Source organism: Hemiscyllium ocellatum, chromosome 25 (assembly GCF_020745735.1).
Source record: "Hemiscyllium ocellatum isolate sHemOce1 chromosome 25, sHemOce1.pat.X.cur, whole genome shotgun sequence".
Lineage (NCBI taxonomy): Eukaryota > Metazoa > Chordata > Chondrichthyes > Orectolobiformes > Hemiscylliidae > Hemiscyllium > Hemiscyllium ocellatum.
This window is the reverse complement of record NC_083425.1, coordinates 55,383,743-55,399,904: the sequence shown is the minus strand read 5'-3', so window position 1 is coordinate 55,399,904 and position 16,162 is coordinate 55,383,743. Positions and strand designations below refer to the sequence as shown.

General features: G+C 43.7%; 1 protein-coding gene across 4 annotated transcripts in view; it reads right to left on the bottom strand.

The window, feature by feature from the left end:
- Positions 1-16,162, bottom strand: part of unc13d (unc-13 homolog D (C. elegans)) — a 169,320-nt gene that overhangs the window by 45,743 nt on the left and 107,415 nt on the right. For all 4 annotated transcript variants that reach the window (XM_060844631.1, XM_060844633.1, XM_060844632.1 and 1 more), the window contains 4 exons: positions 12,935-13,078; positions 10,150-10,242; positions 8,215-8,451; positions 5,312-5,380 (listed from right to left, as the gene is read on the bottom strand). In XM_060844631.1, coding sequence (XP_060700614.1) covers positions 5,312-5,380; positions 8,215-8,451; positions 10,150-10,242; positions 12,935-13,078 — 543 coding nt within the window. The remainder of the gene's footprint in view (positions 1-5,311; positions 5,381-8,214; positions 8,452-10,149; positions 10,243-12,934; positions 13,079-16,162) is intronic.

Sequence of the window (16,162 nt, the reverse complement as noted above, 5' to 3'; positions counted from 1 at the left end):
TAGTCCCATTTACCAGCATTTGCTCAATTTCCTATTAAACCCTTTCCATTAATGTAACCATCCAGATGCCTTTTAAATGCTTAATCATACCAGTCTCCACCACTTCCTCTGACAACTCAATCCATACACCCTCAGCTCCCTTTTAAAATCTTTCCCATTTCACCTTAAACATATTACCCTCTAGTTTAGACCCCAGGCACCCTCACCATCTGTTCCCCTTGTGCTTACTCCCCCACTGTCTACAGTAATAATAAGAATTTTTACAAACACAGCATTTTCCACCCCTTTTCAGTTCTGAAAAAAAAAGTTAGATCAGACTCTAGACATTAACTATTTTTCTCTCCCCACAACTTTCTGATCCGCTCATTTCTTCCAACAGACATTGGATGGTCATTACTCACGCTGCCTTTCGGGCCCTGCACCTGCCCAGTGATGGCCGCAGCTTGGCGTTGGACAGAGGGTGTGGTCTGCAGGGCCTGATGGGAGCTGTAGTTCAGATGGTGGCCAACAACCTAGAGTTTGAGAGCACGTGTGAGCCCCCAAGCTGAGGTCACATGGTGCGGAGTGCTCCTGTAAATACCAGGTCCTAGGGGAGAGGCGGAATTCATAGACCCACCAGTCCCCAGCCTCCATCCACTGACATCCTCCCTGCATAAACTCCCCTGCTCTTCTCCATCAACCCCTTTTACTGAAGGGTGTCTCCACAGTCAATTGTGGTCATTAATCCTCATCCCCACTGTAAAGTTACAGCAATAGTGGCTGAAAAACTTCTGGATAACAACTATTCACTCAGATTCCCAGTTGAGAACTGGACCATCCCAGCTGTTCACACCCAGTTAGCGTAACCTCCCACTGCAGTCCTGCAAATAGGCAGGGAGGGACAGATTGTCAATTGGCAAGTAGCACTCACCTCCAATTCATCACCATCCCCAAAACTAGGGAAATAAGAGAACATGGTGTGAAACAAGAATTATTTTACATATTACAGGGAACATTGGGTACTGCAAGAATAAAGAATTTAAAGATATTGGCATAAATGAAGACAAAGTAAAACAAAATACTGTTGATGATAGAGATCTAAATTAAAAATAAAGTGCTGGTGAAGTTGAGCTGGCCTGGCAGCATCTGTACACAGACCGGTTTAGAATTCCACAAGGAGCTAGCTCAATTCTCTGGCAACAGGGTTTTGAATCTCAGTAGGTTTTATGATGGAATGGGAGTGTAACTTTCTCAAATTAAATGATGAAAAAAAGCTAGTTCTAGTAATGATGACTATGAAACAGTTGAGAGACATAAAAACTAACAGGTTCATTCATATCCTTTAAGGAGGGAAATTTGCCATCCTCACCTGGTTTGGCCTACATGTGACTCCAGCCACCCAGTTATGTGATCAACTCTTTAGAATAAAATGAACAAACATTTTTCTTCTGTCTTCATGATAGAGGGAACAAAAAAAAAAATCTAGAAACAACTCTAAACCAGGAGAATGTTGTACTTTTCTGAGGGGAAGAACAAGAGATGTTCAGACATGTCATCTTTTCGTGATATCTTGGGGAGAGTCCATATCATATTCGAGGTGGTGTTGGAGGTATTAGAATGTATGAAAATAGATAAACCGCCTGGTCCTGACCAGACGTATCCAAGAATACTACAAGAGGCTAGAGAAGAAATTGCAGGGGCCCTGGCTGATATTTTTGCATCATCGTTAGCCACAGGTAAGGTCCCAGAAGACTAGAGAATAGCGAATGTTGCGCCATTATTCAGTAAGGGCAGCAAAGAAAAGCTTGGGAACTATAGATCAGTACGCTTAACATCTGTGGTAGGTAAGTTACTGGAGAAGATTCGGAGATAAAATATATGTACATTTGAAAAGACAGTTGATTACGAATAATCAGCATGACTCTGCATGGGAGATCATGCCTCACAAATTTATTAGAGTCCTTTGATGAAGTGACCAGCAAGGTTGATGAGGGCAGGGTGGTAGACATAGACTATAAGGATTTCAGTAAGGCCTTTGATAAGGTTCCACATGGTAGGCTGCTCTGGAAGGTTAGATCGGATGGAATCCAGGGGAAGCTGGCAAATTGGATACACAATTGGCTTGATGGTAAGAGGCAGAGGGTAAGAGTGGAAGGATGCTGTCAGACTGGAGGTCTGTGACTAGTGGAGTGCCTCAGGGGTCAGTGCTGGGCCCACTGTTGTTTGTTATCTACATCAATGATTTGAATGAGAATGTAAAAGGCATGATTAGTAAGTTTAATGATGACACTAAAATAGCCGGTATCATGGATAAATGAGGAAGGTTATCAGAAATTGCAGCAGGACCTTGATCAGCTGGGGAAATGGGTCAAGAAATGGCAGATAGATGGATATAGATACATGTGAGGTCTTCCATTTTGGAAAGTCAAATCAAGGTAGGAGTTTCATGATGAATGGTAGGGCCTTAAGGGGTGTGGTGGAACAGAGGGGCCTTGGAGTTCAGCTTCACAGTTCTCTAAAAATGGATTCACAGGCACACAGGGTAGTGAAGATGGCTTTTGGCACACTGGCCTTAAGTAAAGGGATTGAGTATAGAAATTGGGAAGTTATGTTGCAGTTGTAAAGGATGTTGGTGAGGCCTTACTTGAAGTTTTGTCACCTTGTTATAGGAAGGATGTTACTAAACTGGAAAGAGTGCAGAAGACATTTTTCAAGGATGTTGCCTGGACTCAATAGTCTGAGTTCTAGGGAGAGACTGGACAACCTAGGACCTTTTTCTTTTGAGTGTAGGAGACGGAGGGTGTAACTTAAGGTGTACAAGATAGTGAGGAGCACAGATTGTGTATTCACTCAGTCTTTTCCCCAGGGTTGAAGACTTAGGGGCATCAGTTTAAGTTTAGAGGTGAAAGAATAAAACAGAACCTGAAGGACAATTCTTTTTAAAAAAACAGAAGGCTGTATACATATGGAATGAGCTGCCAGTAGAAATGGTTGAGGCGGATACATGAAAATGTTTAAAAGGTATCTGGACAAATACATGGACAGGAAAGGTTTGGAAGGATATGGGCCAAGTGCAGGGAAATGGGGTTAGCGTGGATGGATGTTTTGGTCGGTATGCACCAGTTTGGAACAAAGCCTGTCTCTGTGCTGTAAGACTCTATAACTCTTACTGTTCACTTGCAAGAAGTGGGTGTCACTGGCTGGGACAGCACTTTCTTGCCTGTCCTTAGTTGCATTCGGGAAAGGGAGGAACTGCTGCAGTTCAACTTCTGTAGGTAGACAAGTCCAGGATATTGAGTCAATACCACTGAAGGAATGGCAATATATTTCCAAGTCAGGATGGTGAGTGGCTTGGAGGCCCCCATGGATGTGCTGCCATTATCTTTCTAGATGGAAGTGGTTGTCAGTTTGAAAGGCACTATCTGAGCAGCTTGGCAAATTTCACACAGTGCATCTTATAGATAATACAGTGCTACTACTGAGCGCTGGTTGTGGACTGACTGCATGTTTCAGTATGTAGTGCCAATCAAGCAGGCTGCTTTGACCTGGATTGTGTTGGAGGGGCTGCATTCATCAAGGCAAGTGGGGAATATTCCAACATTCTTCTGAATTGTGCATTATGTGGTGGACAGGTATTGGGGATTGGCAATTTATGCGATTCAGGATTCCTAACCTCTGACCTACTCTTGCAGCCATTGTACTTATATGGCTAATCCAGTTCAATTTCTGGTCAATGATAACCACAGGATATTGATAGTAACATATCAAGTGATGGGAAAAATGATATTGGTTAAACTGTCTCTTATTGGAGCTGATCATTACCTGGCATCTGTGGCACAAATGTTACTTGCCACTTTTCAGCACAAATTTACTCTCCTGTAAATTGTCCGGGTCTTGTTGCATTTGACATGGACTGCTTCAGTATGTGAGAAATTACTAATGTTGCTGAATATTGTGTAATCAGTGAACTTCTCATGGATGAACGCATTGTTTGGGCCTAGGGCAGTAACATGGGGAACTAGGTTCTTGTGATGCAGTGGTAACATCTCCACCTCTGAGCTAGAAGATTTGTGTAAAAGTCCCATCTGCAGCAAGGTGCATCATTTCTGAAGATGTTGATTAAAACACTTCCCTGTAGGAGCTCCTACAGGGATGTCCCAGAGCTGAGATGACTGACCTCCAACAGCCACAACCAACTTCCTATGTACATTGTCCAACTGTAATTAACTGATACATCAATCTGATGACAATTAACCATTTGGGCAACTGCTAATGTACATAGACCAGTAAAGCACAGGAACAGGCCTGTCAGCCCACCATGTCTGTGCTGACCATGGTGCCATTCTAAATTAATCCCATTTCATGTACATGGACTGTCTCCCTCTGTTCCCTGCTCATTTATGTTTCTGTCTGAAAACCTCAAACTTAAATGGTCAATATTCCATGTGGTGGCCTTGACATTTCAAGGATTCACTTTAGCCCCTAATGTTGTAACCCCTTCCCTCTTATTATTTCTCCTTTGTTTTTAAAAGCACACATTGGACACCTTCTGATAACTGATTTAAGGCAGCCTTTTTAGGTTAGTCTTGACAAAAAAAAACACCAGACCATTCAACTGTGTTGCTGTGTAATTTACTTTCCAGCAGGTTTCACCACAAATCAGAACCCTTAACTGATCTTTTTCCTTACAAAATGGGGAATGAAAGTTTATTACAACATTCAAATATATTGTACCTTCCTAGACTTCAGGATGTCTCAGTAATTATAATATAGTCTCTGGCATGTTGTGGAAAATGCCACAGATAATTTGCAAGAAACCAGCTTCCACAAACAGTAGTAAGATAGTGGCTGGATAACCTATTTAATGGTTTGGTTGAGGCCAATATATAGGTATTGACCAGGATGCTGGCAGTACATCACTGCTTTTCTTTAAAAAAGTACTGCAGAATCTTTTGCCTCCAGAGGTAATAGATAAGGTTAATATTTCATCTGAAAAAAATGACACCTCCAATCGTGCAGCATTTACAGAGTACTACAGTGGGAATATTTCACTCTAGATTTTGCATTCACCTGTGGGACTTGAACTCTCAATCTTCTGATGTGCAGGAGCAATAAGTGCTACAACTAAGCCACAGTTGACACTTGAACTACAGCTCACTATAGACCAAGATCATACCATATGTCCAGGATCTTTAAGTTTGCAGCTCCATTTAAAAAAGCAAGCAACAGGGGAGTTTACTTTTAATAGCAGTCAGTGTGTGTCCTGGCAAAACAACTTAACCTTCTGTTTTCAGTAACTGACTTTGGGTGGTGTTATTGACGTATTACTTACATCATCCAATGGAACGGTATCACTGGATGCTGACAGGTTGTAGATGTGAATCTTTATGTCAGCTTGCAGCTGAGAAAAGTCAAGATAAGGATAGACTTAGACTTGATAAGTTCTTAATCATGTAATTGTATTAATTAGACATCATACATTTCAACCTGCAAATCGCAGAGTAATATGGCGATAGAAAAGAATGCGCTATAACACAGTAACAGGTGAATAAATCATAATTGCATCAACTGGACATAAGGAATTGAACCCAAGCTACAGGGGAAACCAAGAACTGCCATCTCTCTATTCCCAAAAATATCTGTAGAACTGACTACAGTTAGTCATTCATGAAACCAAATGTCGTGTTCTTGGATTTTATGGCTCAGCCAGCCACGACTGAGAAGGTTAATTTGCTCTTTAACTTGATACCATCTCAAGGGTTATCTTACATTGGTCTCTCCCATTACTATTCCAGTTGAAGTAATGTTAAGAATGGCCATTTTGCAGCAGCTTCTGCTAGTCTTCAACAAAAGCAAGTGAGGAAAGAACTGTGCAGAAACTATGTATGGATGATTAGCCATCACTTAGCAATTGAACAGTGACAGAGATCAACCATAGCATTTAGTTTTGCTACAATCCCTCCTCTGATCAGGTCATACCTATACATCTCCACAACAAAAGTAAGTAGGGCTCAGTTTGAAGAATGAAGAAAATGTCCTCATTGTTTGGAAAAGGTTCTTTCAGAGAAAACAATCTCAGCACCTTTCCTCTTGGCTATTGTTGGAAATTTAAAAATAGTGCTGATACATTGCTGGTGGGGAGTTTAACCTCACTTGAGCTTAGTCAAACAGCATATGTTGAACTTTCATGAGAGGGCATAACCAGAACATAGGCACAAACACCACTGGATTTTTATAAAAACCTAAACTGATTCAGCAATGGACTTACACAGAAGGGAATTTGTCATCTCCATCTGATCTAGTCTACACTTGACACTGCATAAAACTGATGCTGCACACGCTTCTGCCACTTTCCCCTGTTTGGGTTCAAGAAAATTTGTCTCTCAAGAACCCCTGTCTCTAGATAACTAGGCAAGACTTAAAAAGGAAATGATCTGTTTTTATACAGTGAAATATTTGCTCTCAGTCAACGAGCTATTTTTGCTTAACTCTGTCTCGAGTCATTGATTATCCAGTAGTGAGAATATTTTCTGCATGACAGGCTGCCTAAGGCCAGAGGGCAGAGTTTAACTTGATGAATCAATGGCTTAGAGGGGATCTGAAGAAAATGTTTTTCACTCAGGATAGTAGAAATTTGGGATTTGTTGGTCGTCATAGACATGGATGGGCCAAAGATCCTGTTTCTATCTGACTATGATAATTTGGAGGATGTAGCTACCTGCTCGACAACTAGAAACAGACGAAGAACTCAAACTGTAACTCTGAACCTCCAAGTCAGACCATCATCCACATTTTAACAAAAAGTGTGATCTTGCACCTGCTCTGGTGTTGGAGGATTTTCTTGTAATTTTCCCGTTTTCTTAGAGCAAAAGCAAACTAATTCAAAAAAAAGGTTATTGGAACTTCTTTAGTCCAATTGAAAAAAGGTGAGGATGGAGAGATTGCTTTATATGGAGTTTGTGGGAGAAGCCTATCCACATGTTTGTTGAGGTGTCAATGGCTCTAGAGAGGTTTTTGTTTTAGTGTGCATCGATCTTGGAAGATTGACCTTTTCAACTTAATTGAGAGTTTGTTAGTAACAGTTTAAATAACGATGGAGGGGCAGGATTCTTGGATCTGTTATTTTTGTAAGACTGAATCCAGCAGGTGGAGGGAATCGACATACCTTTATTCAGAACTGGAGTTGGAGGATGTAAGGAGGTGGTTTTCAGTTGCTGGGAGTTTAAACTAAGTCCTTGATTTTAAGAATTTAACTTGTTTTTTTCCCCTTCTGTATGCTTAATATTAAAAACTGAGTAATAAAATGGAGTTTTTTTTAAGAAAGGTCATACTTAGGAGCTTCTTTTAGACCTTTATAGAATATAGGCAGCATAGTGAGTCAGCAGCAGTCTACAAACACTTGATTTGAGAAAAGTGTGAATCTTCTTAGGCACGTCCATGTTAGCAAATGTTTAAGGGGCAATCATGGTCATCAATGAGTGGCATACTCCTCCTGCTGGAGTTGGGAGATTAGGGAGCAGTTTACTATCCCTGGAGACTATGACTGCAGGTGGTGTGCTTGGATCTGTCTAATGTCAGACCACTTGGATTGGCTGGAGATACTGTGGAGCATACAGGTGGCAGAGTCATGGTTAGTAGCTTTCAAGGGTTTCAGTCATATAAATGGGTCACTGTCCAGAAGGGTTAGGAAGATAGCCACAAGAGCCTCCTGCACTATTCTTCTTTCAAACACCATTTTGGGTATTGTTTGGGGCTGCAGGGGGCAGGGGCAGGAGGAGCAAAGATAGCCAGAGCCCAAAATAAGAGATATTAACAGGGATAGGCGAGATGATGATCCGGGGGAAAAAAAAAACACCATCTTCTTTAAAGATTAGGAGTTCCCCTACATCAGCTAGAGAGAAGAACAAAAAAAGAGCTGTGATGAAAGACTACCTTCAAAGACTGTATGACATCAGGGACAAATACTCCACCACTTCGAAACCACCACCCCATCTTTCACTGAGTGGAGAAGCATTCTTATCTGTCATGAGCCATATATTTCCTTTCTAAAATTATAATATTGTCTCATTAACAGCATATCGTATCTAAACTGCTGCTTTTTAAACAAACGTTATAGCTTCCCGAACATTGCTTACAAATGGTCAACTGGGTAACTGAACACTTCCCCCAAATTCAACAGTACCGCGAGATGCCTTTATTGTGGACATTCTGGTTACATTGAATGAACTTCCATACCTTCTGTGCAAGGGTTTGGAGCACACCTTTGATCTTGTTGTTGATTGAACTATTGAATGTTTCCAGTTGAGTGTGGAGTGTGCTTTGGATCTGGTCCTCTGGAATCAGATCGGCGGTGTCTTCCTTCAGGCCTTGCCAGTCTAGTTCTTCTGGAAGCTTGGAGATAACCTCCCATAGCTGCTTCATATTATTGAGAACGACACATAATTGTAGTGACCTCACTCCATGGATGTCTGACTGGAATTGAAGGTATTGAACATTTGCATCGATGAAAAGTTCTTTGCCATTCCTTCAGCCTCCACTAACACTCCAAATTGAGAAATTACCATAGTGGACCAAGATCAACACAATTGATAAGAGTAAAGATACGACATGTTGCTTGATATGATTTTCAACCTCTCCCCTCCCCACCATATCCAAAACCCCTCAATCCACATTTCCAGCAAGAGGTCAGTGAGACTCAGATCTCTGGGGCTGGTCACATACCGTGACATGGACAAATGATCACTGTCCCTGCCTCATTGCTCCTGAAATTCCCACAGCTGCTGTCATTGTGAAAGTTCCATCACCACTGAGCCCACAGCAGGTCTGGAAGGATATGTACCACTTTGAAGCCAATTTGAGTATGTGCAATAAATCTTGGCATTGCCAGTGGTGGCCAAATCTGGGAATTAATATGGTTTTAACTGACTAGCACATCCAATTGTTTCTATCAACAGCTATCTGCAAAGTATCATTTTGTTCATGTGAATGCTTAATAAAATGCTGATCAATGTCGACGACTGATGATACATTGCCTTGATGAGATGCAGATGTTGAAGTTTTGACGACGCGTTTAATCAGGTGGGGATCCCGATGTGTTAGCTGAAAACATGTTGCTGGTTAAAGCGCAGCAGCATCCAAGGAACAGGAAATTCAACGTTTCTGGCATAAGCCCTTCATCAGGAATGAGGAAAGTGTGTCCAGCAGGCTAAGATAAAAAGGTAGGGGCAATGGAGATGTGATAGGTGGAAGGAGGTCAAGATTAGATTACTTACAGTGTGGAAACAGGCCCTTCGGCCCAACAAGTCCACACCGACCCGCCGAAGCGCAACCCACCCATACCCCTACATTTACCCCTTACCTAACACTACAGGCAATTTACAGGACCACACCCCCCCACCAACCCAACCTCCACTCCCGGCACCTTCCCCTGCAACCGCAGGAAATGCAAAACTTGCGCCCTCACCTCATCCCTTACCTCTCTCCAAGGCCTGAAGGGATCCTTTCATATCCACCACACATTCACCTGCACCTCCACACACACCATCTATTGCATCTGCTGCACCCAATGTGGCCTCCTCTATATTGGGGAGACGGGCCGCCTACTTGCGGAACACTTCAGGGAACACCTCTGGGACGCCCGGACCAACCAATCCAACCACCCCGTGGCTCAACACTAACTCTCCCTGCCACCCCACCAATGACATGCAGGTCTTTGGACTCCTCCATCGCCAGAACATAACAACACGACGGTCGGAGGAAGAGCGCCTCATTTTCTGCCTGGGAACCCTCCAGCCACAAGGGATGAACTCAGATTTCTCCAGTTTCCTCATTTCCCCTCCCCCCACCTTGTCTCAGTCGATTCCCTCGAACTCAGCACCGCCCTCCTAACCTACAATCTTCTTCCTGACCTCTCCGCCCCATCACCCTCACCTTGACCTCCTTCCACCTATCACATCTCCATCACCCCTCCCCCAAGTCCCTCCTCCCTACCTTTTATCTTAGCCTGCTGGACACACTTTCCTCATTGCTGATGAAGGGCTTATGCCCGAAACGTCGAATTTCCTGCTCCTTGGATGCTGCCTAACCTGCTGCGCCTTAACCAGCAACACATTTTCAGCTGATCTCCAGCATCTGCAGACCTCTTTTTCCATCCCGATGTGTTACACTCACATCACGTGTGTTTACTTGATAGTGCTTGACTGATAGTTCTTCTGCCCTCTCTTCAATCAGCCGACAGTACATCAATGCAATCTTGCACATGTCCTACAGTGTAAAGAATGCATGAAGATTGTTAACTTTACAGATGTGTGTGCAGTCAAACCAAACAGGCAGAGCTTCAAAGTTATTAGAGCAATTCTTATACTGATCAGATTCCCTCTACAAACAGGTGAATTTTCGCCGGTCACTGATATTCAATGAAGTTTGAAGATTTGACACAGGATTATGATTATACTGAAACCGATATTCTACAGGTGAGTAATGGCACAGTGGAGAGTGAAATCAGATTCATTCTCAACATTCTATGTTAACTACAGTTGTGCTTTTATCTTACAAGAAAAAAAATCAAAAATTCTTGATATTTGTTAAAATCTTGTGCCTTTGAAACTCATGAGGACCGGTTTGAGGGAGAGTTCAACATTATATGAGCCCCTACTAATGACCCCAAGCTATCCAATTCTAAATTGTACTAAAACACTGAAGGCACCTCTCTGAGGGTTCTGTGGTGAAAATACCTACATCAGGGTTGAGAGTTGGGAGACTATCAAAAATCCCTCAGTCCTCTTTGTAAGTAGTCAATTATAGAGTATTAATTGGACCTTCTGTGTCTTCAGATGACTCGAACCCAGGCCTGCTGGCAACCACTTTCCATGCTCAGCACAGCTCTTTTCACCATGTGCAGCACAACCAAAGTTACTCCAGGTTACTTGTAATGGTGAAAAAATGGGGGACAAGCCTGGAAGTGACATGGCCCACCACTGAACATGGCACTGCCCATTTTCACAAGGGAGGAGGCTGACCATTTATATCACCAACAGCCTTCGTTCAAATTGGATTATGGTAGTTCAGGATTGAGAAACCCAAAATGCAAAGCATAGACCCAGTCAGAGCAGGACTGAACTTTTCTCCTTTCTTTAGATAGCCAGGGTTGAGAGAGTTAAGGTCCCCTTGGATATTGCTGTAGAACATATTGGGGAGAGGAAGGTACCCTTTGGAAATACTAAAAGCAGGCATGAATGTGTGTAAAAAGTTAAAAAAAAATTAACAGTCAAGCTCATTTAATCTGTCAACAGACCTGAAAAACTCAGTTGTTAAAACTAAAAACTGTCAAGTGAATATTATGAAAAAAAGTGTCTAGATGAGCTGTCAGAGGAACGTCAAAATTTAAAGATGACATTTGAAAAGCAACTGTCGAAGGGAGTTGTCAAGGGATTTAAAAGTCCTCTCTATTATATCCTTAAATGTTGCCGGATAGGTTTCTTTTCAAAAAAAAGATTGTTATTTCTGTCATACCTTTCTAATAATGGATTGCAGCCACTTGACTGATATCGTAATCGTCCATTATTAAATCAAGGTACCTGCCATTTCAGTTTGATCGATAGTTATAAATGGCTATAGACACTTTGGAATTAATTAGAATTCCACTTTAAGTGCATACAACCTTATAACTGAAAGCATTAAAAGATTTGTTATTATTAGGCTTTATTAGTTGAAAGAACAAATTTTAATAAATGGGTTTTAATGATCTAGTTTTTTTTTTAAAATACAGCAAATTCTGGAAGACAATTTTCCCCTGGAGTTGTTGGTTGGTTCACTCAGCTGGTTGACTTTTTTCTTAAACATTTTGTTCCCTTTCTGGGTGCCATCTTCAGTGCTGTGGAGCCACCAGATGAAGCGCTGTTGCTGTGATCTTCCCAGTGTACACAGTTTTGTCTGTCATGACTATTTCCGATTGTGAGCTGTAGTGGTCTTTAGATGGGGCCGAATTTCAGTAAGTTTGTTTATGGCACCAGTGGATGAATACTAGGCCTCCAGGAATTCCCAAGCTTGCCTTTGTTTTGCTTGTCCCAGTATCGTAACATTGTCCCAGGTGAATTGATGTCAATATGCGCCGACAATGAAGGACATGAGGGAGAACTGATGATGTCGTTTTGTTGCAAGCTGATGTTCACGTATTCTGGTGGTGAATTTTCTGCCTCTTTGTCTGACAATGTTTCTCAGTTGCTGCTTGATATTTTGTAGGTGCAAGTAGTCGGTATGGGGACTTTTGTCTTGGATAGTAGCTGGTGAAATATGGCTATTGGTTTGTGTGCTGTCATTATTCTCAGAGGACATTGGAATCTTGTAGTCCGTTCTGAGAGGTTTCTAATATAAAAGGTAAGGTGGTAAGTGTTTTGGGACACAGTATCTTATATTTTGTACGCTAGGCATTGGTGAATGATAGAGGGGTAAGGAAGTGTTTTGTATTTTGGCATTTTAATATGATTTATTCTCACATGCAGTTAAGTACAGTGAAAAGCTTTGTGAGCAGTACAGACAGCTCATAGTAAGCAGGGACAAACAGATCATAGGGTGAAAAAAAACTTGGATAGAGTGAGGCAAACAGGTTACACCGCACAAGCCGGGCACGAGGCAAGATCAAATAATGACGTTATTCATCTTGAAGATATTTGAGGCACTAAAAAGGACAAAACAGCAAAAGAAGAAAAAAAAAAGACTCCTCTCCTTCCCGATCCAAACAAATTACCCGAGCCACCAATTTCAAAAGTCATGGAGCAAGGAATTCTCATGACTATTTGCACTTGACTCATGATGAAAGTCTAGGCCAAAGTGCCAAAACAAAATTCTGTTGGGTAGAGGAGTAATAGAGGGAACCTTACCATCATGGTAAGCCCAATGATGTGAATAAAGTTTACTTAATATCATAGTCCTGCTGCTTCAGAAGGTTCAAACTCACCTCTGTTAGCTTGACCATGACGACAAAAGCTTCTTCAGGTTCTGGCCAACTCAGCTCTGTCCAAGTGTGTTTGATCTTGGCAAAGCAGGTTCCAATATCCACAACAGAGGTACTGTGTTTATTCTTATCCCCCAGAGACTCCAGCTATAGAAATAATACTGACAGTTAGAATCTCCTCAGGGCTACTAAATGTGACTGATATGTTTCATCCTCTCTATGAATGATTGTCATAGAATCCCTGTAGTGTGGAAGCAGGCCATTCAGTCCACCTTCATACCGAAGATGGCACCACATGTGGCAACATTGTACACTTTTCACTGTACTCCTGTACTTGAAAGTATGTGACAAAGCTTAAATCAAAATTTAAAAAGTCCACACTGAACCTCTGAAAAGCATCCCACCCAGACCTAGCCCCCTCCTCTTTAACCCTGCATTTCTCACAACTAATCCACCTAGCCCACACCCCTAGACATTGTCAATTTACCATGTCAACCCAAATAACTTGCACGTCTTTGGACTGTGGGAGGAAACCAGAGCACCCGAAGGAAACCCACGCAGACATGGGAAGAATGTGCAAACTCCACTCAGGCAGTGCCACAAGCTGAAATCAAACTTGAGTCCCTGGTGCTGTGAGGCAGCAGTGTTAACCATTGACATGGCATGGCGGCACAATTAGATCTTGGAATGTGCTGATGGTATGATATTTGAGAATCTTATGAGGAATAACAATTAAAACTAGGAATTCGGGTGACAATGTTGTAAAAAAAAAGGTGCAATTACAATTCTGTCAAACTGAAAGCTATAACCATAAGACATAGGAGCAGAAATAGGCCAATCGGCCCATCAATTGTGCTCCGCCATTCACTGACATCATGTCAGATCTGATAATCCTCAACCCCACTTTTCTGCCAAAGTGTATAACTTCACATTTTCCAACAATATATTCCATCGGCAAAACTTATGCTCACTTGTTTAACCTGTCTATATCTTCTGCAGATTCTATGTGCCATCCTTAAGTTGCCTTCCCACCTATTTATATATACCACTTTGATCTGTAATTAGTGGAGGGCCACAGGGATCACAATCCTGAAAATGCCCTCCTTATCCCAACCATTCATCTTCCAGTTGTTAGGGGAGAAAGTGAGGACTGCAGATCAGAGCTGATAATGTGTTGCTGGAAAAGCGCAGCAGGTCAGGCAGCATCCAAAGAGCAGGAGAATCGATGTTTTGGGCATAAGCCCTTCTTCAGGAATGAAGAAAGGGTGCCCAGCAGGCTAAGATAAAAGGTAGGGAGGAGGGTCTTGGGAGAGGGGGGTTGGAGATGCGATAGGTGGAAGGAGGTCAAGGTGAGGGTGATGGGCCGGAGTGGGGTGGGGGCGGAGAGGTCAGGAAGATGATGCTGAGTTTGAGGGATTTGACTGAGACAAGGTGGGGGGAGGGGAAAGGAGAAAACTGGAGAAATCTGAGTTCATCCCTTGTGGTTGGAGGGTTCCCAGGCAGAAGATGGGGTGCTCTTCCTCCAATGGTCATGTTGCTATGGTCTGGCGATGGAGTCGTCCAAGGACCTGCATGTCCTTGGTGGAGTGGGAAGGGGAGTTGAAGTGTTGAACTACGGGGTGGTTGGGTTGGTTGGTCCGGGTGTCCCAGAGGTGTTCTGAAACGTTCTGCAAGTAGGCGGCCTGTCTCCCCAATGTAGAGGAGGCCACATCGGGTGCAGCGGATGCAGTAAATGGTGTGTGGAGGTGCAGGTGAATTTGTGGTGGATATGGAAGGATCCCTTGGGGCCTTGAAGGGAAGTAAGGGGGAGGGCGGGGAGGGGAAAAAGGGAGGTGTGGGCGCAAGATTTGTACTTCTTGCGGTTGCAGGGGAAGGTGCCAGGAGTGGAGGTTGGGTTGGTGGGGGATGTGGACCTAACAAAAGGGAGTCACGGAGGGAGTGGTCTTTTCGGAACACTGATAGGGGAGGGAAATATATCCCTGGTGTTGGGGTTCGTTTAGAGGTGGCGGAAATGATGGCAGATGATACGATGTATATGGAGGTTGGTGGGGTGATAGGTGAGGACCAGTGGGGTTCTGTCCTGGTGGCGGTTGGAGGAGTGGGACTCAAGGGCGGAGGAGATGCGATGGAGGGCATTGTCGATCACGTCTGGGGAAAATTGCGTCTTTGAAGAAGGAGGCCATCTGGGTTGTACGGTATTGGAACTGGTCCTCTTGGGAGCAGATGCGGTGGAGATGAAGGAATTGGGATTATGGGATGGCGTTTTTACAGGGGGCATGGTGGGAGGAGGTGTCGTCTAGGTAGCTGTGGGAGTCAGTTGGTTTATAATAAATGTCCGTGTTGATTTGGTCACTCGAGATAGAAATGGAAAGGTCTAGGAAGGGGAGGGAGGAGTCTGAGATGGTCCAGGTGAATTTGAGGTCAGGGTGGAAAGGTGTTGGTAAAGCGGATGAACTGTTCAACCTCCTCGTGGGAGCACGAGGCAGTGCCGATACAGTCATTGATATAGCGGAGGAAAGGTGGGGGTTGGTGCCAGTGTAGCTGTGGAAGATGGACTGTTCCAATACCGTACAACCCAGATGGCCTCTTTCTTCAAAGACCGCAATTTCCCCCCCAGACGTGATCGACAATGCCCTCCACCACATCTCCTCCACTTCCCGCTCCTCCGACCGCCACCAGGACAGAACCCCACTGGTCCTCACCTACCACCCCACCAACCTCCACATACATCGTATCATCTGTCGTCATTTCCGCCACCTCCAAACAGACCCCACCACCAGGGATACATTTCCCTCCCCTCCCCTATCAGTGTTCCGAAAAGACCACTCCCTTGTCAGGTCCACACCCCCCACCAACCCAACCTCCACTCCCGGCACCTTCCCCTGCAACTGCAAGAAATGCAAAACTTGCGCCCACAACTCCCCCCTCACTTCCCTCCAAGGCCCCAAGGGATCCTTCCATATCTGCCACAAATTCATCTGCACCTCCACACATCATTTATTGCTGCACCCGATATGGCTGCCTCTATATTGGGGAGACAGGCCGCCTACTTGCGGAACGTTTCAGAGAACACCTCTGGGACACCCAGACCAACCAACCCAACCACCCCGTGGCTCAACACTTCAACTCCCCACACTCCACCAAGGACATGCAGGTCCTTGGACTCCTCCATCTCCATAGCAACACGATGGTTGGAGGAAGTGTGCCTTATCTTCCACCTGGGAACCCTCC